The following is a 25364-nucleotide window of genomic DNA, read 5'->3' on the forward strand; positions in this document are numbered from 1 at the left end:
AGAGAGAGAGAGAGAGAGAGAGAGAGAGAGAGAGAGAGAGAGAGAGAGAGAGAGAATAGCCCTTGTGCTCCAAGAGGTGGTTTCCCATGTTACATTGATAAGTCCTTTCCAACCAGGACAGGGATAAAAACAAGCTTTTCACCCTGGAGTTCTTGGCAAAAGCTAGATTATTTTTTTGTCATCTATTTGGGAACTGGGAAGCTGAAGACAGAAAATGATGGGTATTTTATCACCACTTCTTTGGCCATTCATGGTATTCTAGTGTCCTGGATGGATGGAAATATAGCAAAGCAGTCCCTGTGAAGGAAAGTTTAAGAGCTGACAATCACAGAGTATCTGGAACAGACCTATAACCAGCAACATTTGCTCTAAGCAAGGTGCACTCGAATAGCAAGTATGGGCACCTGCTGGACAAACTGAGCTCTACAGGTGTGGGGAGATCTGTATGTTCCTTTGTGGTCTCTGCCACACACACACACACACACACACACACACACACACACACACACACACACACCATATGAAGCAGAGTTCCCTTTTAGGTCTGGCCACAGACTGTAAGTTTGAGAGAGAGCAAAGGGATGTTGTCAGTGGAAGGGCAGCAACTAGGGAGCCTTTAGTTGCGTGGGCTGCACTGAGTTCCTCCATAGAGAAGTTCTGACTCAACTTGGTTAAGCCCTATGGGCTTATTCTTCCAAACCTTCTCTCTGTCCTTCTAAGCAAGCCAGGGTGGCTCAGCCCCTAGCTGCCCAGGATCCGGAGCCAAAGGTCTGAGTCTCTAGTACAGCCTCAGAGGAAGGCATTGCATGTCCTTGGCTTGTTCCTTGCCAGCCACCTTATCTGTTTTTTTATGGGTCTTAAATCTTACCTTCAGGATATCAGTGTCAGATTCTTGATATTTTTCAGGCAACCAGTGACCAAAAATACTTTCCGGCAGTACCGGGTGCTGGGCAAAGGTGGCTTTGGAGAGGTGAGTGAAAATCTTCATTAAAGGGTCTGGCCTCTGCTCCCTTTCAGATCAGTAGTGCTTTCAGAAGAATCTTCTTGTTCTGCCCTAGCCCTCTGCTAGCAGAGAGGTCTGGTAGCAAGGGGTCTGGCCTTGGCGCGGACTTATTTGTGAGAGAGAAAGGAGAGTAACAAGACCCTTCACTGCCCTGTGAGGGCAGGTGAAGTGGAGGTTCTTTCCACAACCTCAAATGGGAGCTTCAAGGAAAGGATGGGTCCCCTGGGTTGTGTTTGAGGATGTATGAAGGCACTGAACAACCTTGGCCAATGCTAGTATATCTTGTTTCAGGAATAGAGATTTAATAATACTATGTGGTCTTCTCAATATTTGAGGTCAGCCTTGTTTCCATTTTGGAGCCAAGGAAAACTGTTCAGAAAAGACTGGTGACTTAGGCAAGGTCATACAACCAGTAAAGAAAGAACTGGTGTTAAACTCTCAATGCTCTTCCCATTTCTCTGAGTTGTAAAGTTAGGGTTCGTGAAGGTCTTCTTTCACTGTACTCCCAAAACAAGCTCTTCTAGCTGGCAGGAAAAAATTCACTTGTTCCTGATGTGGGGATCAGGGGTAGCACTTGAAGCCTCAGCCAGTCACCTGACTTTATGCTGTGGTCATTTCAGTACCTTCAAGGCCAGGAGCCTTCTCAGGGGAGGAGGCGTCTTAGAGCTAGTTCATGAAGACAGAGTTCAGGCAGCACTGGGTACAGAGCCAGATGTCCTGAACTCCAACAATCACAGGTCACACCTGCTGGGTTTGGACCCACCAGCTCCAGCTCCAGAGACCTGACATCCTGGCCTTGGAGTTGGGTAAACCATTTTAGTATCCTGTGACCTTAGTGTCTGCTTCTACCGCAGGTCTGTGCCTGCCAGGTTCGGGCCACAGGTAAAATGTATGCTTGCAAACGCTTAGAGAAGAAGAGGATCAAAAAGAGGAAAGGAGAGTCCATGGCACTCAATGAGAAGCAGATTCTTGAGAAAGTCAACAGCCAGTTTGTGGTGAGTGTTCAGGGCCCAGCCACAGGCCCACTCTTTGTGGTGACTGGGACTTCCTTCCCTTGCTAGGAATGATGGTCCTCCAATGCAGCAAGTCCCCACTTCTGAGATCCCTGTTCTCCAAGGCCACCTTATACACCCCTCAGTGAACAAAACAAGATTACTATCGACTCAGACAAGGATCTCTGGGTTCTATGGATGCCTGGTTTTACTGTGGTGGAGACCATCCTGGTGGAGTTTCCTAGAGAGGTGCTATTTTGTTTGTATGCCTTCAGGTCAGTCTAGACAAGACTCTGCCCAAGTAATAAATTAGCCCTAACTTTAATTAGCTAGACACAACAAAAGCTTATCTTTCAGCCACATCAAGTCCAGTCAGATTGACCCACCCTCTTCACTTACTGACTACCCTAACCAAAGCCAGGAAAGAATGCTGAGGGGTCTCTGTTGGGCCCTTTCACTATCCCTGCATGATTAGTATTCCATGCTTCCGCTGGTCACAGCTGGTCATCTCAGGATGAGGCAGAAGAGGCTGGGGAGTATGGAGGTATATGGGTATTTGGTAAGCTCTAAATGTTTCTTCCACATGTTATTATAAAAACTAAAATATGTGAGAGGTAAAATTCAAGTGGCACAGAAAGATATACAATAAATACAAATAACTCCCTCTAGGGGTAATCATTCCATGCATACTTTATTCATATATAGGCTTTATTATTTTTTAGCTAACAAGACTATCCTATACATATTATACTATGATAGTTTTTACCCTGAAGTTGATTTTTTTCTCCTCTGTCTAGACCAACAGCTTAGCCATTCCCTTAAAAAACAAAACAAAACAAAACAAAACTATTCATCTCTGCTTTGGGTTTTTTGTTTTGTTTCTTTTTTTTATTACTTTTAAAAATACCAATCCAAATTCCCACTTCCTCCCCTCCCAGTCCCTTCCCACTCCCTCCACACACCCCCCCATCCCACTCCAGTCTTAAGAGAGGGCAAGGCACTCTGCCCTATGGAAAGTCCAAGGCCCTCCCCACTACAACCAGGTTGAGCAAGGTATACATTCAAAGAGAATAGGATCCCAAAAAGTCAGTACATGAAGTAGAGACAAATCCCAGTGCCATTGTCAGTGGCCCCTCAGTCTGCCCCAACTGTCAACCACATTCAGAGGTACTAGTTTGATCTCATGCTTGTTCATTCCCAGTCCATTTGGAGTTGGTGAGCTCCCATTAGCTCAGGCACACTGTCTCAGTGGGTGAACCCCTTATGGTCCTGACTTCCTTGCTCATACTCTCTATCCTTCCACTCTTCAACTGGACCTTGGGTGCTCAGTCCAGTGCTCCAATGTGGGTCTCTACCTCTGTTTCCATCTGTTGTTAGACGAAGATTCTATGGTGATATATAAGATAATCATCAGTTTTACTACAGGGCAAAACCAGTTCAGGTACCCTCTCCTCTATTGCTTAGGGTCTTAGCTGGGGTCATCCTTGTGGATTCTGGGAATTTTTCTAGATCTAACCCCAAAATGGCTCCCTCAATTAAGATATCTCTTTCCTTTCTCTCATATCTGTCCTTCCTCCATCTCAACTATTCTTTTCCCTCAAGCTTTCCCCAATATTCCCCTTCTCCTCTCCACTTCCCTTTCTTCTCTTCCTTCTACCCCTTGCCCCCTTGTTCCCAAATTTTGTCAGGCAATCTTGTCTGCTTCCAATTTCCAGGTGGATCTATATATGTTTTTCTTTGGGTTCACCTTATTACTTAGCTTCTCATGAACTATAGGCTCAATGTCCTTTGTTTATGGCTAGAATCCACTAATGAGTGAGTACATGCCATATTTGTATTTTTGGGTCTGGGTTATCTCACTCAGGATAGTGTTTTCTACTTCCATCTATTTGTATGCAAAATTCGAGATGTCATTGTTTTTCACCGCTGAGTAGTACTCTAATATGTATATATTCCACACTTTCTTTATCCATTCTTCCATTGAGGGGCATCTAGGTTGTTTCCAAGTTCTGACTATTACAACTAATGCTGCTATGAACATAGTTGAACAAATGCTTTTGTAGTATGGTTGGGCATCTCTTGGGTATATTCCCAAGAGTGGTATTGCTAGATCTTGAAGTAGGTTGACTCCCAATTTTCTGAGAAACTACCACACTGATTTCCAAAGTGGTTGCACAAGTTTTCATTCCCACCAACAATGGATGACCCTTACTCCACATCCTCTCCAGCATAAGCTATCATCACAGACCCAGACATGGCCATCAGCAGCAGTTCATTCCCGGACATCACCACTGCCCTGGTGGCAGCATAGGCCACTTAGATCAATATGGACCCAGTGGCAGCAAGGCCCTCGGACACCAACGTGGTTTCAATGGCTATCCAGACCCTGGGCTTCCGCATAGCCCTTGGTGGTAACAGGAGCCATGGACATCAACTTAGACCCTTACTGCTGCTGGGCCATGGACCCAGACATGCCATAAGCATCATCCTGGGCCCAGACAACACCATGGCCTTGTGTGACAGCATAGGCCACCCAGATCAGCATGGTCCCACTGGCAGCATAGTCCTCAGACACCAACATTGCTATGGGTTGTGGCCTAGTCCTGGACGTCTATGTGAACTTTGGTGTTACTATGTGCCATGAACATCAACACAGACCCTGGCTGTGGTAGGACCATGGACCCAGACATAGTTTTTGGTAGCAGCCGAGGACTGGATGTCACTATGGCCTCAGTTGGCAATGCAGGCCACCCAAATTGGCATGGTTCCAGGTGGCAGCCCAGACCCCTGGCATCGGCATGGCCAATGTTATCAGGTGCCATGGGCATCAGCACAGACCCTGCCTGTGGCATCTTGATGCTGCTCAGTGCAACCCTTATCTGTGACAGGGGTGCTGGTGGGTCCTACTCTGAAAAGCATGGTATGACTGACAAGCCTGGGCTGGCACATCTTCAAGGTCCATTGGTTTTGATGGCTCCATCTTCTTTAAGTGGGTTCCATCCACTACCGTGGCAGAGAGTTCTCACAATAATACTTGGTGTCAACTTTTGTCCCTATAACAAAATACCTGAGACATTTAACTAATGAAAAACAGTGATTTATTTTGGCTCCCAATTCTGGAGCTTCCTATCCAACATCAAGTAGCCCTGTTGTAGGATTTACACCATAAGCAAAGTAGAATTGAGAGACAAGAGGTCATCAGGTCTCACAGTCCCCTTCTAGGACACCCCCAAAGACCTAAGGTCCTCTCCTCTCCTCTCCTCTCCTCTCCTAGTAGAATTGAGAGACAAGAGGTCATCAGGTCTCACAGTCCCCTTCTAGGACACCCCCAATGACCTAAGGTCTTCTCCTCTCCTCTCCTAGTAGAATTGAGAGACAAGAGGTTGTCAGGTCTCACAGTCCCATTCTAGGACACCCCCAATGACCTAAGGTCCTCTCTTCTAGTAGCACCGCTGTGGGTCCTAGTTCTTGAACATGTGGCCCTTTAGAGAATATTCACTCAAACTATGACACTCCTCGTGGAGCCTTCCTGGGGCTTACCTGGGCAGATGTAGAGGGAAGAGGGTCAGCTCCAGCCACCTCTACTATCAGATTGTCTCCTTTCCTCAGAAATAACTCCTATTCTTCCTGATGTTTACATCCTATCCTCAGCCTGGCCATCAGTGGCCGATTTCATTTGTACAAATTCCCAAAGTGAAGACGACAGCATAGTGTAAGGTGCCTTAACCCAGCACTACCTGCCTCATTCTCTACATCGTAGGTATCTGGAATCCACCAGATCCACATCTGTTGACATATCTTTCATAGAAGATTTTTTTTGTCAGGCCCTTACTGCTCCAAAGTTTTACTGCCCCTCCTACAGCATAAAGGGCCACTATGCTTTGCTTTTCTGGCCAGCCAACTAGGCAACATCCGGTTTAACAAACTAATGTCTGCACATGTTTTGTAGTTTGGAAGCTGTAAGCCCTTTACTTTGAGCTGCTTGTCAGAAGATCTGAGCATGAGTTCTTTGCTGGCTGTGAGGGAAAGCTGGCAGGGTCAGCGAGGGGAGAACCGGGCACAGGGTATGAGCTGCTTTGTCCCTTCCACTCCCCTCTCCTCCTAGTGTTAATGATCCAAGAGAAGGCAATATTAGTCAGTGACAGCTGCTGTGACCGCATTATAGTTTTGCTCTTGTGTTCACAGGTCAACCTGGCCTATGCCTATGAGACCAAAGATGCGCTGTGCTTGGTCCTGACCATCATGAATGGGGGTGATCTGAAGTTTCACATCTACAACATGGGGAACCCTGGCTTTGAAGAAGAGCGAGCCTTGTTTTATGCAGCTGAGATCCTCTGTGGCCTGGAAGACTTACACCGTGAGAACACTGTCTACAGGTGAGCGGTGCTCCTAGAGTATGGCCCAGGGATGCTCAGTGGATCCTTGAATCAGTCCCAGTAAGATATGGGAAGAGTCACTGTCTAATGGTATCACATTGCCACATGACCTGCCCCACTCAACCTTGAGCCTGTTCTAACTTTCACCTCCCCCACACCTTAACATCACAATGGCCTGGACTCTATAGAGCCCCATACCAAGATGCTTCTCACGGTGAACAGCACTTCATGGTCTCCCCCTAGTGCACAGGATTTTGACAGACTCCGTTGCCTCTCCTGTACTTTTAAAAAAGATTTTTATTTTATTTTTTTTTTAATTTATGTGTGTTTGTGAGTTTGTCTGTATCAGTGCCTGCTGAGTCCAGAAGGGGCAGTGGCTCCCTTGGAGCTGGGATTACAGGTGATTGTGAACCATTTTGATATGGATGCTGGAAGCCAAACTCTGGTGCTTTTTGAAGAGTTTTAAGTACTCTCAACCACTGAGCCATTTCTTCTGTCTTCCCTTCTGCATTTTGAGCAAATACTGAATTATTTCCTTATGTGTTCAGAAGAAGGGACTGATGTTTTGATATTGGCCAGCTGCATTACATTTCTCAAGGGACCCACTGTAATCTAGTTTTTATAGCAAATTGATTTCCACCACCATGTGTCTTTAAAAAAAAAACCTGTGATAAGTTCCTGAAAGTTAAGGACTGATGATAGGAGCTCTACCCCGGACACTGCCAGCATATGGGATACTGTCAGTCCTCACAGACACCCAGGCACCCACACACTCAGTTCATGTCTTTACAGGGGATTTCTGGGTAAAGATTGTCTTTGGAACCCAAGAGGATTTTAGAAGCAATAAAGAATGTTCCTGAGAGCTCCTTACCCAAATGGTAGCCCCTGCCTGTAATTCTGTTTTGTTTTTTATTATAGTAAGAAGTCAGAAGAGTTACCCTAAGAGCTAAAAGAACCTCTTTAATTGCCTTTCACTTAAAAGTGTTGTGGGATATGGGGGGACAGACTCTAGAGTCCCAAATTCCCTTCCTCTAGAGCAGCAAAGACCTAAGGCACTGATTCCCAACCTTCCTAATGCTGCGACCTTTTAATACAGTTCCTCATATTGTAGTGACCCCAATCATAAAATTATTTTTTGTTGCTGCTTCCTAAGTGTAGTTATGCTGTTATAAATCATAATGTAAATATATATATATATACGTATATATATATATATACGTATATATATATATATATATATGTTTTCTGATGGTCTTCGGCTACCTCTTCTTTCAGAGGGTCATTCTATACCAAGGGGGTTGCAACTCACAAATTGAGAACCACTGACATAAGTAAGGTATTCCTTCTTGTTCTACCTGCTCTAGATTGCCTGTGAATTTGATCCTGTCCCGTGGTTCGTGGCAATCTGTTGTTTGCAACCCATTGCCACTGGTTTCTTGAGTTGAGAGTTTTTACCTTTCCTTGGAAATGTCAGCACATCAAAAGAAACCCATGTAATTAATAAAAGGCAACAAAGCTGGTCTGTAATAAAGAAGGGTACGCAATACCCATCTCCTTTGGTGGGACTGCCCAGGATTTGGGTAGTCTTCCTGCAAGAACAACTGCCGTCAGTTAAACAAAGTTGGCTGGTGCAGAACTGGAGCCTCCGTCCAGATGCCAGTTTTGTCAGCCCTAGGATCCCAATCTAAGCTACAACTTCACCCAGCTTTCGCTGGGATATCCAGTCTTCTGTCTGTTCCCCTCTCTGGGAAGGCAGAAGTTATTCTTTATAAGCAAGATCCTGTCAGTGAATTGAGACATTATGGATAAGATGAAACAGCACCAATAGCAGCTGTGGCTTCTGCCTGAGCTTAATCCTGGGCTTTGACACAGTAGGATTTAGGAGATAAGCCAGCCTCCTGGGACCTCTTCCATAGGCATCTCTCCTCTGGCCCATCTTCACTATACAGCTTTCTTCCTAATGGTGCTCTGGTCTTGGTGACTTCTCTTTGTTTGTTACTAGGACCTGCTCTGCCTACAGGGTATTCTGTGATATCATGTCTTCCCAGCCCTCCAGCAAGTCTCTAGCCATACTAGCCAGTGTCCTCTGCCCCATGGACCACCTGTGTGAGGATAGACACTAGAATTGGCCTTTTCTAACCTCCTAGTTACTCTGTAGGAAAGAGAAGAAGCCAAAGGCAAACTTCAGCATTTGTGTTAAATTGCTGGGAGGAGAGAAATGATCTGACAATGGTCTTGACCCATAGAGACAAGACTATCTCAACCCAGAGGTGGGAGGCAGACATCTTGTGGCCCCTGGGCCTGTTTGACACCAGAGGATCAGCTCAGATGCAATGTGTCTTTGCTGCATGGAATGGCCATGCTCAGATGCCTATTGTTTTCACCCTGCAGAGATCTGAAACCAGAGAATATCCTGCTGGATGATTATGGTAAGTCAGGGACTGGAAGATGGGGGCCTTTTCCGTTACAGTGTCTGAGGCTAATGTTTCAAGTTACCCAGAGCAAGGGCCTGCAGACACTCTCAGGAATGGAGGGCCTGGTTAGACCAGGACCATGGAAAGGGTTGGGGGTCCATAGGGCAGAAGACCCCATTACTGCTTCTTACTCCTGGGCTTGAGGAAGGATCCTTCTTTGTGAAATAGTGTAGCTCAGCGGACTCTGACATCAGAGCCAGTGTCAGTGACAGAGAGTGATGACCAAAAGCAAAGAAGCAAAGATTTGGAGGTTTTGGGTAGTGCTGGACATCCATGACACTTGTCCTGCTCCTTGTCCTGTTTGTGAAGCAGAAACATCAGGACTGTGATGGACACTGTGAAGAGGACTGTGTAGTGAGGGTACTACATGATGGCCCCCAGAAAACAGCCTGCTGACTCCAGCCAGCTGTGAACATGTCATTAGCTGTGACCTCTCATTGTACTTGCCCTTGGGTATAAGCAAGTGGGTAGTATTCCCTCATGCAGTTCAATCCCTCATACCTATAGAGTAGTTTCTCATGTACCTAACTAGGTTTTCCTAGTTATTCCTGCCACAGAGGGACAGGTGGCATCCAAGTATCCATCTTACATATAATAAGCCTGAGACTTAGGCCAGCCTGAGCATGACAAAGATACTGCCAAGTCTCCTGCATGTTCCTGGGCTCCCCCTCCTCCTTCCCAGTTTGGTGACTTGGAGAGAGCTGTGTGTAGAGAAACAAGGAGCACAGGATCCTCCAAGAGGTCCAGGCCACAGTGCATTCTCTGAACTACTCACACTGAAGTCCCACAGGGGCTCTCTTCCCCTTTCCTGTAAGAGACCACAGAGCTGGAGGCCATCTGAGATACTCAGGCCTGACAGGCATTTATGGACAAGGGCATGTGCTCCTTCCTGAGTGTGAAATATAATCCATGATTCTGCATAGGTAGAGGTAGGCAGTGCTGCCTGGGCCTTGGGGGCCAGTTTGGACTCTGAACTCAGATTCCAGGTCAGATCTTACTCTTCTCATTTCTCCATATCTTTGAAGAAAACAAACAAACTCCAATGACCAATCAGGAAGACAGGGAGTGGCTTCTCAAATTGCTTTATAATTTTTCCCCTTAAGCAAATTGTTGCAAAATGTCAAGAACTTCATATTTTTCCTGTGAAGCAATCTGAGAGTCAGCCAGGATATTTTATTCTGTGACCTCAGCCTTCCAGAAAGCCTATTGGGACATTAAATGTGATAGGTCAGTCAGTGACTAGCCTTGTCCAAACATCCTTCTCATTTTTATCAATGTTTCCCTCATTATGTACAATTTCTACACATCTCACCTATAGTCTCCCAAGGTCACAGGGTTACCTTGTAAGAGCAGGCCGAGGTCACATCTTCATTGTGCAGAGTCCTTGTGTGTCTATGTCCTTGACCAGTGTGTTCATGTGACTATGAACCCATTGACCCTGCTGTCCCCAACAGGCCACATTCGGATCTCAGACCTGGGACTAGCCGTGAAGATCCCTGAAGGAGACCTTATTCGTGGCCGTGTGGGCACTGTTGGTTACATGGGTGAGTAATACTTTGTGCCCATTACAACTGAGCCTCCCCAAGGCCATCAATTAAAAGTCCTCTTGTCTCTTTTTGTTTTGCTGTTTAAAAGTATTGTACTGATTTTCCATAGGGATGCTTGGTAGGAGGCCCAATCAGGTGGGGTAGGCCAGTGGGACCCAAGGTGTAACCTAAACTGAGCTCTCTGTAACCCCCTACCACCAGCCAACCTAAGTCTCAAAGACAAGTCATCCTGGGGATTGGGACCAGAGCCTGGCACTAGCATTTCTAGGGGAGCTGTTGTTGAAGAAGGACCTACCTAGAATAGGTATCAGGTAGATATTCTTTGGGGAGACCTCTGAGAAGAATGTGGCCACTAAGAAGAGCTCTGGGACCACCACAGGAGCAGGTACAAGGGAGCAACCATGAGGCGGGCAGGCCTGAGCCAGAGACCTCAGCTGGAGCAGGCCTGAGGCAATGACCTTCACAGGAACAGGTGGGGCAGCTGAGGGAACAGGCCCAAGCCAGAGACCTCTGCAGACCCGGTGGGCATGAATTGGCAACCTCCAAGGGAGCAGGCCTGAGCCAGCAACCTCTGCCAGAGCAGACCCAAGGCAATGACCTCAGTGGGAACAGGTCAGAGCCAGCAATCTCTGTGGGAACAAGCCCTAATAACACCTGGGATTGCAGAGCAACCTCTGGAGTGACTGGAACGGTGACCCTGATTTTACCACGAGGGGCATCCATCAGAGCCTTGGATCCACTGGCACCTGAAAGATTGATCATCAGAGACACAACCCTAATTACACCAATCAGAAAAAGAAGGGTAGACAAGGTAAAAACACACTCAACACCACAAAGAACAACACTACACTAATAAAAACTAGTGGCCCTACAGCAGCAAGACTTGAACAACCAAATATAAATAAAGCAGAAGAAAATGACCTAAAAGATAACTTTAGGAGAATGTTTCAGTCCCTTAAGGAGGAAATGAAAATTTCCCTCAAAGAAATGAAGGAAAAGACAAAAAATTGGAAAAAAAATCAACAAATCCCTTAAAGAAAACCAAGAAAAAGCAATCAGACAGATGAAAGAAACTATTCAAGACTTGAAAATCAAAATAGAGACAATAAAGGAAACACAAACTGAGGGAATTATAGAAACAGAAATTATTGCAAAACAATCAGGAACTACAAATGCAAGCATTAACAGCAGAATACAAGATATGGCAGAGAGAATCTCCAGCACTGAAGATACAATAGAGGAAATAAACTCATCAGTCAAATAAAACATTAAATCTAATAAAAGCTTAACACAAAATATTCAGGAAATATGGGACACCATGAAAAGATTAAACCTAAGAATAATAGTGATAGAAGAAGGAGAAGAAGTCAAACTCAAAAGCACAGAAAATATATTCGATAAAAATCATAGCAGAAAAATTTTCCCAGCCTAAAGAAAGATACAAGAAGCTTACAGAACACCAAATAGACTGGATAAAAAAAAAGTCCCCTTGCTACATAATAATCAAAACACTAAACATATTGAATCAAGAAAGAATATTAAGAGATACAAAGGAAAAAGGACAAGTAACATATAAAGGCAGACCTATCAGAATTATACCTGACTTCTCATTGGAAACCGTAAAAGCCAGAAAGTTGTGGTCAAGTGTTATGCAGACATTAAGAGACCATGGATGCCAGCCCAGACTACTATACCCAGCAAAACTTTCAATCACTATAGATGGATAAAACAAGATATTCCATGACAGAACCAGATTTAACCAATACCTAGCAATGAACCCAGCCTACACAAAGTACGAGAAGGAAAACTCCAACCCAAAGAAGTTGACTACATCCACAAAAACATAGACATTAGAAGATCTCACAGCAGCAAATCCCCCAAAATGGAAAAATACACACAATAACATCACCAACAACGAAAACTAAAATAACAGGAATTAGCAATCACTGGTCATTAATATCCCTTAATATAAATGGACTCAACTCACCTATAAAGAGACACAGGCTAACAGTTTGGATACAAAAACCGAATCCATCCTTCTGCTGCATACAAGAGACATACCTCAACCTTAAAGACAGACATTGCGTCAGAGTAAAGGGTTGGGAAAAATTTTTCCAATCAAATGGACCTAAGAAGCAAGATGGTTAGCTATCCTAATATCTGACAAAATAGACTTCAAACTAAAATCAATCAAAAGAGACAACGAAGGACATTTCATATTAGTCACAGGAAAAATCCTTCAAGAGGAAATCTCAGTACTGAACATCTATGCCCCAAATACAAGGGTACTCTCATAAGTAAAAGGAACATTTATAAAGTTTAAATTATATATTAAACTCCACACACTAATAGTGGGAGATTTTAATACCTCACTCTCACCACTGGACAGGTCTGTCAGACAAAAAAATCAACAGAGAAATAGGGGAACTAACAGATATGACTCAAATGGACTTAACAGACATCTATAGAACATTCTGTTCAAACATAAAAGAATATACCTTCTTCTCAGAACCTCATGGAACCCTCTCAAAAAAACTAAGCACATACTAGGTAACAAAACAAACCTTAACAGATTAAAAAAATTGGAATAATGCCATGTATTTTATCGGATCACCATGGCTTAAAATTAGAATTCAACAGCAACACTAATTCCTGAAAGTCCACAAACACATGGAAATTAAACAATGCTCATCTGAATCATCAATGGTTCAGGGAAGAAATAAAGGAAGAAATTAAAGACTTGCTAAAATTCAAGAAAAATGACCACACAACATAACCTGAATTTATGGGACACAATGAAAGCAGTGTTAAGAGAAAAGTTCATAACACTAGATGCCTATATAAAAGAAGCTGGAAAAACCCAACACTAGTGAGTTAACAGAACACCTAGAAACTGTAGAACAAAAAGAAACAAATTCATCCAGGAAGACTAGACAGAAGGAAATAATCAAATTGAGAGCTGAAATCACAATATAGAAACAAAGAAAGCAATACAAAGAATGAGACAAAGTTCATTCTTTGAGAAAAATCAATAAAAGAGACAAACTTTTATCCAAAGTAATCAAAAGGCAGAGAGAGAATATCCAAATTAACAAAATCAGAAAATCAGATATAACAACAGACATGGAAGAAATCCAGAGAATCATCAGGTCATACTTCAAAAACCTGTACTCCACAAAATTAAACAACTTAAAGGAAATGGACAATTTTCTGGATAAATATCACTTACGAAAATTAAATCAAGACCAGATAAGCACATTAAACAAACTATAACTGCTAAAGATAGAAACATGCATCAAAAATCTCCCAACCAAAAAAAGCCCAGGGCCAGCTGGTTTCAGCACAGAATTCTACAAGATTTTCAAAGAATACCAGCACTCCTCAAATTGTTCCACACAATAGAAACAGAAGGATCATTGCCAAACTTTTTATGAGGCTATAATTACCCTGATATCCAAACCACACAAAGACATTACCAAGAAAGAGAATTACAGACCAATCTTACTCATGAACATTGATGCAAAAATACTCAATAAAATACTGGCAATCCATATCCAAGAACACATCAGAAAAATCATCCAACATGACCATGTCTCCTTCATCCCAGAGATGCAGGGATAGTTAAACATATGAAAATCAATCAATGTGATCCACCATATAAACTGAAAAAAAATGATCTTCTCATTAGATGCTGAAGAAACATTTGACAAAATGCAACATCCCTTCATGATAAAGGTCTTGGAGAAAGCAGGGATACAAGGAACATACCTAAACATAATAAAGGCAATATACGTAAGCCTACAGCCAATATCAAACCAGATGGAGAGAAACTCAAAGTGATCCCACTAAAATCAGGAACAAGGCAAGGTTGCCCACTCTCACCATATCTATTCAATGTAGTTCTTGAGGTTCTAGCTAGAGCAATAAGACAACAAAAGGAGAACATGGGGATACAAATTGGAAAATAAGTCAAACTCTCACTATTTGCTGATGATATGATAGTTTACATAAGTGACCCCAAAAATTCTACCAAGGAACTTCTACAGCTCATAAACACTTTCAGTAATGTAGCAGGAAACAGGATTAACTTGAAAAAAAATCAATAGTCCTCCTATACACAGATGATAAATGAGCTGAGAAAGAAATCAGAGAACCACAACCCTTCACAATAGCCACAATAGCACAAAATATCTTGGAGTCACTCACTCTAAACAAGCAAGAGGAAACTGATGTGGGAGGTCCTTCTATGTGTATCTTTTATTGGCTAATGAATAAAGAAGCTGACTTGGCCTGTGTGATAGAGTAGAGTAGAGCTAGGCAGGGAAAACTATATATATTTCTGTTCTTAAGGTATTGTGTTTGTGCAGCTCATTTAAAAATGTAATGTATAATTAAGAAATATAGGCTAATAGTCATCCATAATAGTCAAGCTTGTAGTCATTTTAGTTAGGTTTTCTAGATGTACAGAGTTGTATTTCAGATGGATAAGCATTCTTCAAACCTTTCAAAGACTATAGAATATGACATTTAAAATGTTTAAGAACATAGGACTTTTCATGACAACGAGACACATCTGCTCCTGGGAGCACCAATTACTTCAAGAAGATGATGGGCACTGAAGAGGCTCCTCATGGAGTTTGTTAGCCATTTGGGCAAGAAACTGCTCTTGCCTGGATTGCTTGATGGTATGCTATGTGAACTGGACATGCAGGATCCACGGAGAAATGACTGTTAAATTTGCCTAAAGGTGAGATCATTCTTCGGGGTTCCTGGCAGACATTCTGTAGGACACAGAAGAAAGTGACTAACAAACTGCAAATATAGGTGGAACTGTCTTTGAAATTTACTGCTTTGTGGAAAGGTCTGCCAGATACTATGAGCTTGTAGGCTGAAGATGAATGCCCCAACAATACAGAAGAACTTTGGGTGACTGTCCAGACAGCAAGATGTCTCTGTCAAATCTAGAGTTTTGGAAGCCACTTTCAATGCACTTTCTGTTTACTTAGGTAATAATATCTCCTTCTGGAGTCTTTGATGGAGTTGAAGAATAGATAGTTATAATTATAGTTTTTAGTTATGATCAAAGATAAAGTAGATATAAGTATTGTAATCATAATTCTTGTTTGATACCTATTTTGTTATATGTAATTTTACTATGTTAAAGTTAAAGCCTTCCTTTTTATTTAAACAGAAAAGGGGAAATGATGTGGGAGGTTCTGTCTATGTGTTTATTGGTTAATGAATAAAGAAACTGGTTTGGCCTGTGAGATAGGGAAAAGTAGAGCTAAGCAAGGAAAACTAAACTGAATGCTGGGAGAAAGAAGGCAGAGTCAAGGAGAAGGCATGCAGTTGCCACCAGAGACAGATATGCTGGAAGCTTGCTGGTAGGCCACGAGCCTCATGGTAAAATATAAAATAATGGAGATAGATTAATTCTAGATGTAAGAGCTAGCTAGCAGTATGCTTGAGTAATTGACCAAGCAGTGATTTAATTAATACAGTTTCTGTGTGGTTACTTTGGGGCTGAGCAGCTAGGAACCAATAAGCAGCCTCCTACAACAGAATGCCTTTATGACAAGAACTTTAAATATTTGAAGAAAAAAATTAAAGAATACACCAGAAAATGGAAAGATCTCCCACACTCTTGGGTAGGTGTTGGAGGAAGGGAGGCCACTGGTTGGTTCCCGGCCCCCCGGCTAGCTTAGACCCGAAATAATCACACAGAAACTGTATTAATTAAATCACTGCTTAGTCCATTAGTTCTAACTTCTTATTGGCTAACTCTTACATCTTAATTTAATCTATTTCTGTTAATCTGTGTATAACCACATGGCTGTGGCTTACCGGCTAAAGTTCCAGCGTCTGTCTCTGGTTGGGCTACATGGCATCTCTCTGACTCCACCCTTCTTTCTCCCAGCATTCCTGACACTGTGCTCTCTGTGGACGACAACATGACACTCTTGACCTTGTCCACTTCTCTTCCTTGTCACTCTCAGAAGGTCTTAAGACCCACTTCTTTGGTGTCACCATCTTTTTGAAAGATGCCCAGGGAGTGATTCCTTCCCTTTTCTTGTCTCCATCAGAAGTAGCTCCCTCCTCGACTTCCCCTTTCCACTGTGCTTCCGACAGCACTTTCTCCAGAGGTAGGTAGAATTAACGTAGTAAAAATGGCAATCTTACAAAAAAAAAAAAAAACTTCTGCAGATTCAATGCAATGCCCATCAAAATGCCAGCAAAATTATTTACAGACCTAGAAAGAATAATACTCAACTTCATATGGAAAAGCAAAAAACCCAGGACAACCAAAACAATCCTGTACAATAAAGGAACTTCTGGAGGCATCACAAGTCCTGCCTTCAAACTCAACTACAGAGGTACAGTACTGCAAACAGCCTGGTTTTGGCATAAAAACAGACAGGAAGAACAATGGAACCAAATCAAAGACCCAGATATCAATCCACACACCTACAAACACCTTTTTTTTTTTTTTTACAAAGAAGCAAAAAATATAAAATGGAAGAAAGAAAGCAACAAATGGTGCTGGCATAATTAGATATCAGCATATAGAAGAATGAAAGTAGGTCCATTATCTATCACCATGCACAAAAATCAAGTCCAAATGGATCAAAGACCTCCACATAGAATCAACCACACTGAACCTCGTAAAAGAGAAAGTAACAAGTATGCTTGAACTCATTGGCACCACTTCTTAAATATAACCCCAGTAGCACAGACACTGAGAGCAACAATTAATAAATGGGACCTCCTGAAACTGAAAAGCTTCTTTGAAGCTAAGGACATGGTCAACAAGACAAAACGGCAGCCTACAAAATGGGAAAAGATCTTCACCAACCCCACATCAAACAAATACACAAAGATCTCCAAAATATACAAAGAACTCAAGAAAATGGTCCTCAAAAGAACAAATAATCCATAAAAAAATGAGGTATAGACCTAAACGGAGAACTCCCAACAAAGGAATCTAAAATGTCTGTAAGACACTTCAGGAAATGATCAACATCCTTAGCCATCAGAGAAATGCAAATCAAAACAACTCTGAGATTCCATCTTACACCTGTAAGAATGGCTGAGATCAAAAGCACTGATTACAGCTTATGCTGGAAAGGATGTGGGGTAAAAGGAACACTCCTGTATTGCTGGTGGGAGTGTAAACTGGTACAGCCCATTTGGATAACAGTATGGTGACTTTTCAGAAAATTAAGAGTCAACCTACTTCAAGACCCAGCAATACCAGTATATACCCAAAGGTTGCTCAGTTATGTTCATGGTAGCATTGTTTGTCATAGCAAGAACCTGGAAACAACCTAAATGCCTCTCAACTGAAGAATGGATAAGGAAAATGTGGTATATTTACACAGTGGAGTACTACACAGCAGAAAAAAATTACATTTTTAAATTTGCTGGTAAATGGATAGATCTATTGAGTGAGGTAACCCAGACCCAGAAAGACAAATATCATATGTACTCACTCATAAGTGGCTCTTAGACATAAAGCAAAGAAAAACCATCCTACAATTCCCAATCCCAGAGAACCTAAACAACAGAGAGGATCCTAAGAGTTACAAACATGGATCTAATCTACATGGAAAATAGAAAAAGACAAGATCTCTGGAGTAAATTGGGAGCATGGGGACCGTGGGAGAGGGCAGAAGGGGAGGGAGGATGGGAGGAGAAAAATATATAACTTAAAAGCATTTTTTTAACTTGCACCAAAATTTGTCACCTTTTTATAACTCCTTTTTCAGAAAATTATTTTTTATATCCAGTATTCTGAAATAACAGTTTTTAAGATGCAAACAAAGGTGAAATAATTTCTTGTACCTAAAAGAATACAATGCAATATTCCAAAATATTATGCACAGTTTTAGTAGCATGTGATGAGAAATCACATCGCTCCCTGAGAAAAGACAAAGCAGTGTCTGGAGATCGCCAAGAACAAGTCAGTTTTGCATATGATTGTTTTCACAGAAAACACACAGAACGTTATTCAGAGAGTTCCAGAGACTATTGCATATGTGCACTGGGACACTAATGCTATATGCACAAGAAGTTTAATTTCTAGTTAGGCACTTACCTGAATTCAAGCATTTTTTTTTTTAAAAGAAGAGCTGTAAAATTAGAGGAGCCTGTCATGTTTCCAAGCATAGTTCTAAGTAAGGACCACCCTGCCTCCTCTCAGCCTGTTCCAAGACTAACATGCTGGGAGTAGACCTGGAGCTAAACTCTTAGAATCTCCTACCAATTAGGAACATTTTTTACTTCCTTACACATTCCTTGTATATGTATCCCCAGTAACTCTGGGGTGTAGGGTTTCCCTGAAAACTCTAGGCTAGGGACCTGTTGCCATCTACCCAGGCCTGTACCTGCAGATGATGTGTGAGATTCAATACACTGTCTCTGGTACTAGATGCTCTTTTTCACACTACATAACACGTGGCAAGCTGTGGGATATTTGTGTGAGTATGTGTATATGTGACCATGTGAATTCTGATAGTTATATTTGAGAGATCTGAGGGATCTATGGCAAATAGATGGATAGGGGATAGATGGATGATAGATAGATAGATAGATAGATAGATAGATAGATAGATAGATAGATAGATAGATAGATAGGTAGGTGGGTGGATTGATGATAGATAGATGGATTGATGGATGGGTGGATGGATGATCAATGGACATAAGGGGAAATAAGCAAAGAGATAGATAAAGATACACTTGTTCGGTGCCTGCCTGGAAATCTGTTTACACATTTGTATTGCTCTCCTTTTGGACATAGTTCTGAATGCTTTGTTCTCACACAGTCTCTGTCACGTGTCCACTGGTGCATGTCATGTGTGTGTGTGTGCTTTTCATTCTGACTGGCCTCAAGACATGTAGCTGTTTTGTGCTTCTGTGGTGAATCTGTGTGTCATTTTTTTCAGAGTGGTAGGAAAGATACAATAAAGGATTTAAAAATTCTTATTTTTATTATTTTATGTGTATGGGTCTGTGTACCATCTGTGTACCTACCTAGTTCCCATAGAGGTCAGAAGAGGTTGTTGGATCCCCTGAAAATGGAATCACTTGTGGTCCTGAGCTGCCATGTGGGTGCTGGGAATCAAACTGAGGTGCTCTAGAACAGCAAACCCATTTCCCAAGAAATTATTAGAAGTCCAGGTAGATCGAATAGAATCTTTAATTTAGGTGGGTACCCTTCTCCATTGAAATAAATATGTATGCAGTGCATCCTGTATGTGGAAGTCATACCTGTCACTGGGGACAAAGTAGTGAAAACTGTGGTGCGTATTCTATCTGAGGACACATTTCCATGCTCCATAGTCAGAGTTCTGAAACCTCCTTCAGAGCTCTTGGGCACAGTGAAGCATCATGTCCAGGAAGGCTTTCTAGACAAAATGGTATTTGCACACCTGCTGGGTTGAAGTTGGGGCTTTGAAAGAAGGTAGCCCCAGTCCAAGACCTCAGTCCTTCTGTGAGAATACATTACCCTTGGGTACTGCTAAGATGAGGAGCAGCACCGGCTGTGTGCTTGGGCTGCATCCTGCTGCCTATTGTCCCTCATTTTTTCCCTTCCTTCTGTCCTCAGCCCCAGAAGTCCTGAACAACCAGCGATATGGCCTGAGCCCTGACTACTGGGGTCTGGGCTGTCTTATCTATGAGATGATTGAGGGCCAGTCGCCGTTTCGAGGCCGCAAGGAGAAGGTTAAGCGGGAAGAAGTGGATCGCCGGGTGCTGGAGACTGAAGAGGTATACTCCCCCAAGTTCTCTGAAGAGGCCAAGTCCATCTGCAACATGGTAAGCTCATCTCAGACAGGCTGACAGGACAGGTACATCAATACACATCTATGGGTGGTATAGCCCTTACACTAGAATTGCGTGTGCTCCTTGATCTGACTGAGATGTCAGATATGCCTTAGGGGAAGTCTGGCATATTAGGCAGGATTACCCCATGAACAAGAAATGGGGATTGAGTGAACACCCATGAAGGTCTATCCTTTGTGGAGAAGTAAGCAAAGGATGAGGATGATGGCCTAAGCTGGTTCACAAGCAAGTTTCTGCTCTTGAACTTGGACCTCCTTTTCCCTCAGCTCTGGATTCTAACAAAGCGAGCCTGGTTGACAATGTCTCCTATGGTGCACCAGGCCCCTGACACTAAATTGAAAATTCCAAAAGGTGATCTCCCACTCCTACGTTAATCCCAGGGCCTGGGTTGGGGCTTAGACACATCACTGTTTTCTGCAACTACCCCTGTCTGGCCACTTCTGTGTCATAGTGCTATGGGAAGGGAATGACTGGATTTGCCATCTGATCAAGTCCAAAAGAAGAAGTGTTTCTCTGCCCTGACATGTGTAAAAGACACGATGAAGAATGGCATGCAACAAATATACCCTAAGCCCATTAATCAACCTCAGAGAAGCATTGCAGCAGACAGAGTGGGTACCAGAGGGACGGGCAGCAAAGGTCAGGGTGTAGGGAGACGGTTGCCAGTGATGCTTGTTTATGCCATCTTCAGCTATCTATGTGGTGTGACAAGGCCGTTGGAGGAGGTATCACAGTCTTAGGTCAGGGGCAGCAATACTAAGAAGCAGGTCTCAGGAGACCTCAACAGGGACATGTACATACTGAGAAGATGAGGCAAACATGGCCCCTACTTCTAACACCACTACCACTGTACCTGGTCTTTCTTCACACTGTCAGCTTTTGTTTACACTTTTTTCCAACTAGCTTTTAAAACTTAAATGAACCTGTTTATATTAATTATGTTCTGCCATGTGGCTCATTACCTCTCCTCAGTATCTTACATCTGGTTTCCTGGTGTCTGGCTGGCAAACCTCCCACCTCAGATTATTTCTCAGAGTTCTGTCTCTGCCTGCAAGTCTCACTTAACCCCTCCTACCTACCTACCTACCTACCTAGCTATTGGCCATTCGTCTGTTTATTAAACCAATCAGAGGGTGCCTCAGGCAGATGAAGTAAAACAGAGGCACCCAACATACCACCTTCACCCGCCCCCACCAACCGTCTGCTTCAACCCCAGTGTTTGAGCTGGAACTTTTCCGGTAACTAGGGACATTGCTATTCCTCTTCTGCCCCCTTGTGGCCACTTTGGGAAAGATGCTGGCTAAGCTTTATACTCTGGTCTGTAGCTGAAAAGAAACAAAGGGTTGAACCCTCATCTTTGTCACCTGGAAGAACCACCAGAAGTCTTCTCTTGTGGTCGTGGATTCTGGACTTAAACATCCTCTTCTTTGTAATACACACTCTGCTCTATTGAAATGCCTGACCTGTAAATCATGCCTCTTAAGGTCTAGAAGTCCCCACATCTAACTTCTTTGTCTCCTGGATCATTCTTGGCCTGGTAGTAGCCGATAAGCAACATAGCCCTGCTTCTCATCCTTCTTTCATCTTATCCTTGATGATGCTACCCATCTGCCAGCACTGTGGACTATTGGAGCTGTATTTACAGGCTTTTTGTATTGACAGCCACTTCACAGCCTTGCTTCTTTGGTGTTTCTTGGAATGGAGAGAACATAGCTCAGTCATATATGGAAAAGAGAAACTCAGGGTCAGAGAAATGGCTCAGTAGGTAAAGCTTGCGTGTGTGTGTGTGTGTGTGTGTGTGTGTGTGTGTGTGTGTGTGTGTGCGTGTGCGCAAGCCTGGTAACCTAAATTCAAGTCCTGGAACCCATTTGAAAGGTAGAGGGACAAAACGGACCACACAAAGTTGTCCTCTGATCTCTACACACAATAATAATAAATAAACATTGTAAAACAAACAAATTAAAAAAGAGAAGCCCAGGTGTGGGCACTAATCTGAGCCACCAGCCTGGTAATGTGCCACAGGGTAACTGAGAACATGCCTTATTTGTTACAAAGATGTGATCTGGTGCTTGCTTTGCTGCCACTTCAATTCCTCATCTAGAGAGAGACACTTGTGAGAGCTATAGCCACAGATGTTCCTTTGCCCTTCTGTCCTCTGGGCAGATGGAAAGGCCCAACCAAATGGCCTCATGGGATTCTCTTGTTGCAGCTGCTCACCAAAGACTCAAAGCAGAGGCTGGGCTGCCAGGAGGAAGGGGCTGCTGAGGTCAAGAGGCACCCCTTCTTCAGGAATATGAACTTCAAGCGCCTGGAGGCTGGGATGTTGGACCCTCCCTTCGTTCCAGATGTGAGTAGCCACCACTGCTCCTAGGAGCTCTAAACTCACCTCTCCCAGACATGCTTTCTAGCAGACTGAGAGTCCAGCTATCCTCCTGGAGCATTATAGACTGCCGACTGTCCCTTCCTACACTCTGGCTATTTTGTGACAGGGCTGTAAATCATGTTGTCAGAATGTACAGATGGGGTGTGAGCCCTGGAACTCTACATTGGTTGTTCAGAGACTTAGGTACTTTCTCCAGTATAGGGGACCTAGACAACCTTCAGTTGTCTTACCTGTCCAGTGCAGTCCAAGACACCTCCCCTCCCTGAACCTTCCAGTACATGGAAGATTGAGATAACCTAAATGGAAAGTGCTGTAATGAGTATTAAGGACCACCACATTCAGTTCAGTTTAGCTGAGCATCTACTGTCCAGTTAAATTAGGATTTTCCTTAAAGGTGCTCTACTGGGTCTGCATAGCCCAGGCTCATGTTTAGCTCACACTCACAAAGGAGGCCCACCCAGCAAGGCTTTTTTGTGCCTCTGTACTTTCAAGATTGAGGACCCTTGTTGGGGTCTGGAGGATGGAGCCAAGGACTGCGGAAGGTACAAGAATATTGGAGTTGGGAACTGGCTTGTTTCAAAGTTGGCAGAAGTGGTACACATCTCTTCCCAGCCCCCTGCTTAGTAATGTCAGGATAAGAGCCTGCAGTAGACCAGGATGGGACTATTGACACCACAGCAATTGGCAAATATTACAAATCAGAGCTTTTCAAGACCCCTTTCCAAAAACTAGTTATTAACCATTTTGTAGCATGATTAATAAAAACCCAGGAACAGAAATTGGGGTTCAACCTGAAGTCAGGAAAAGCAAAATAGCCAGCCACTGGCTCTTACCTCTACCTCAGTCCAAAATGGCAATCCTGTCTCCAGGAATCTCAGAATGAGACTGTCTGAGAGCTGTCTCTTCCTGTTTTATATTCCTCTCTAGTGCTGGGATTAAAGGCGTGCACCACTACCACTGGTTTCTATGGCAAACTAGGGTGGCTACTAGGATTAAAGGTGTGTGTCACCTCTGCCTGGTCTCTAAGACTGATCTTCTGTAAGACTACTGCTGTTTTACTCTCTGACCTTCAGGCAAGCTTTATTTATCATTTATTTATTATAAATTATTATTTATTTATTAAAATACAAATGAAATATCACTACACTTTTCCTTTTTGTCAAAGCCCTCTTGTGCTTTGCTCTGGTTCTGGGTCCACAGCATCCCCACAGACCACAAACCCCAAACTGTAACCAGTGCCACCTCTCTTCCAAAAGATAACACTCTGAAACACTTCCTGACGGTGTGGGCTTCCTAGCAGCCAAGGCAGCTGATGGATGAGGTGCCCAGAGATTCCAGAGATCATGAACTTAAAGACAGAGATAACCTCTTAGCCTCTTGGACCTGTCTCGAAAGAGATCACAAGTCTATGGTCTATGTGAATAAGCAGTGGTAAAAAGGAACTCTGGACTGGGCGTCCCCAGCTCTCATTTTACTTGGATCAGGTCCCCTTGGTGGATCTGAGAGAGGGAACCTCAGGTTTGAGGACCCAAAAGGTGAGAAGTTCAGGAAGATGTCTCACTGTTCTCTATCAAAACCTAAGAGACAGGCTTGGGGACCTGGCAGCCATAGGAAGGGCCCATGTGATGGAGCCCTTTGTCTCTTATAGCCACGGGCTGTGTACTGCAAGGACGTGCTGGACATTGAGCAGTTCTCTACTGTGAAAGGTGTCAACTTGGACCATACGGACGATGACTTCTACTCTAAGTTCTCCACAGGATCTGTGCCAATCCCATGGCAAAATGAGGTGGGCAGGGCATGCCACCAGCTTTTCTCTAAGAGGGATGGGTTGTCAGAGAAGATGAAAGTGCAAAAACGACAGAAGGGGGTCACTGGGTAGGCAGCACAGATGGGCTTGGGTTGGAAGCCAACAAGGTAGCTGAGAGAGAACAGGTGGGCAGCAGCCAGGTGCCTCCCTAGGAGGTCTGCTTGAAATGGAAGGAAATGGGGCATCTTCTAAAAGTACAAGCATTAAATTGAGTAAGTCAGCTGATCAAATGCGGTATGGATGATGGTCAAGTAAGCTATAGGAGATGGTTTGGAGGGGGAAGAGTGTGCCTCTGGTGGGTTATATTCTTAGTGGAGACCCCCAGAAAGTTGCAGAGAAGCCCTGTTAGAGGAAGGGGCAGAGCCAGTAGGGCAGGGTCTAATGTCTCAGGGAAGGCCCCCGAGGGTGACAGACAGTGTTGTTTCTATTCTGCCTTTCTAGATGATAGAAACAGAATGCTTCAAGGAGCTGAATGTGTTTGGACCCAATGGTACCCTCTCACCAGACCTGAACAGAAATCAGCCTCCAGAACCTCCAAAGAAAGGGCTGTTTCATAGACTCTTCAGGCGCCAGGTGAGAGTCAGCCTGGCCAACCTGGCCTGAGCTCTAGGATTCCAGCCCACTTCACACACCAGAGATCCGGACTGCGCCTTGTTTGTATGGCCTGGTAGCCTGGCCATACAACCCATCCCTCTTAGAGAAAAGCTGGTGGCATGCCCTGCCCACCTCATTTTGCCATGGGATTGTTAGTCAGCTTGTCCAAAATCCCAGCACCCCTTGTTGGTGATACAGGGTCCCATGTCAACATTGTTGACATAGGGAAACTGATTCTCATCACAGGGCTGTGCCACAGAGTGAAGGATGTTGAAAAAGCATTACCAACCTCTGCCCAATAAACACAGAGGAAGAAACAACTCAGCACCTCCTCTATCAGTGGCCAGC

The 25364-nt window shown here is 43.6% G+C and overlaps 1 protein-coding gene across 2 annotated transcripts in view; it reads left to right on the forward strand.

Moving 5' to 3' along the window:
- Grk5 (G protein-coupled receptor kinase 5) overlaps positions 1-25364 on the forward strand; it is a 205384-nt gene that overhangs the window by 174421 nt on the left and 5599 nt on the right. For both annotated transcript variants that reach the window (XM_005352574.2, XM_013348191.2), the window contains exons 7-15: positions 907-970; positions 1858-1998; positions 6181-6371; positions 8763-8800; positions 10300-10389; positions 19997-20205; positions 22442-22579; positions 24264-24401; positions 24864-24995. In XM_005352574.2, coding sequence (XP_005352631.1) covers positions 907-970; positions 1858-1998; positions 6181-6371; positions 8763-8800; positions 10300-10389; positions 19997-20205; positions 22442-22579; positions 24264-24401; positions 24864-24995 — 1141 coding nt within the window. The remainder of the gene's footprint in view (positions 1-906; positions 971-1857; positions 1999-6180; positions 6372-8762; positions 8801-10299; positions 10390-19996; positions 20206-22441; positions 22580-24263; positions 24402-24863; positions 24996-25364) is intronic.

This window comes from Microtus ochrogaster, chromosome 8 (genome assembly GCF_000317375.1).
Source record: "Microtus ochrogaster isolate Prairie Vole_2 chromosome 8, MicOch1.0, whole genome shotgun sequence".
Lineage (NCBI taxonomy): Eukaryota > Metazoa > Chordata > Mammalia > Rodentia > Cricetidae > Microtus > Microtus ochrogaster.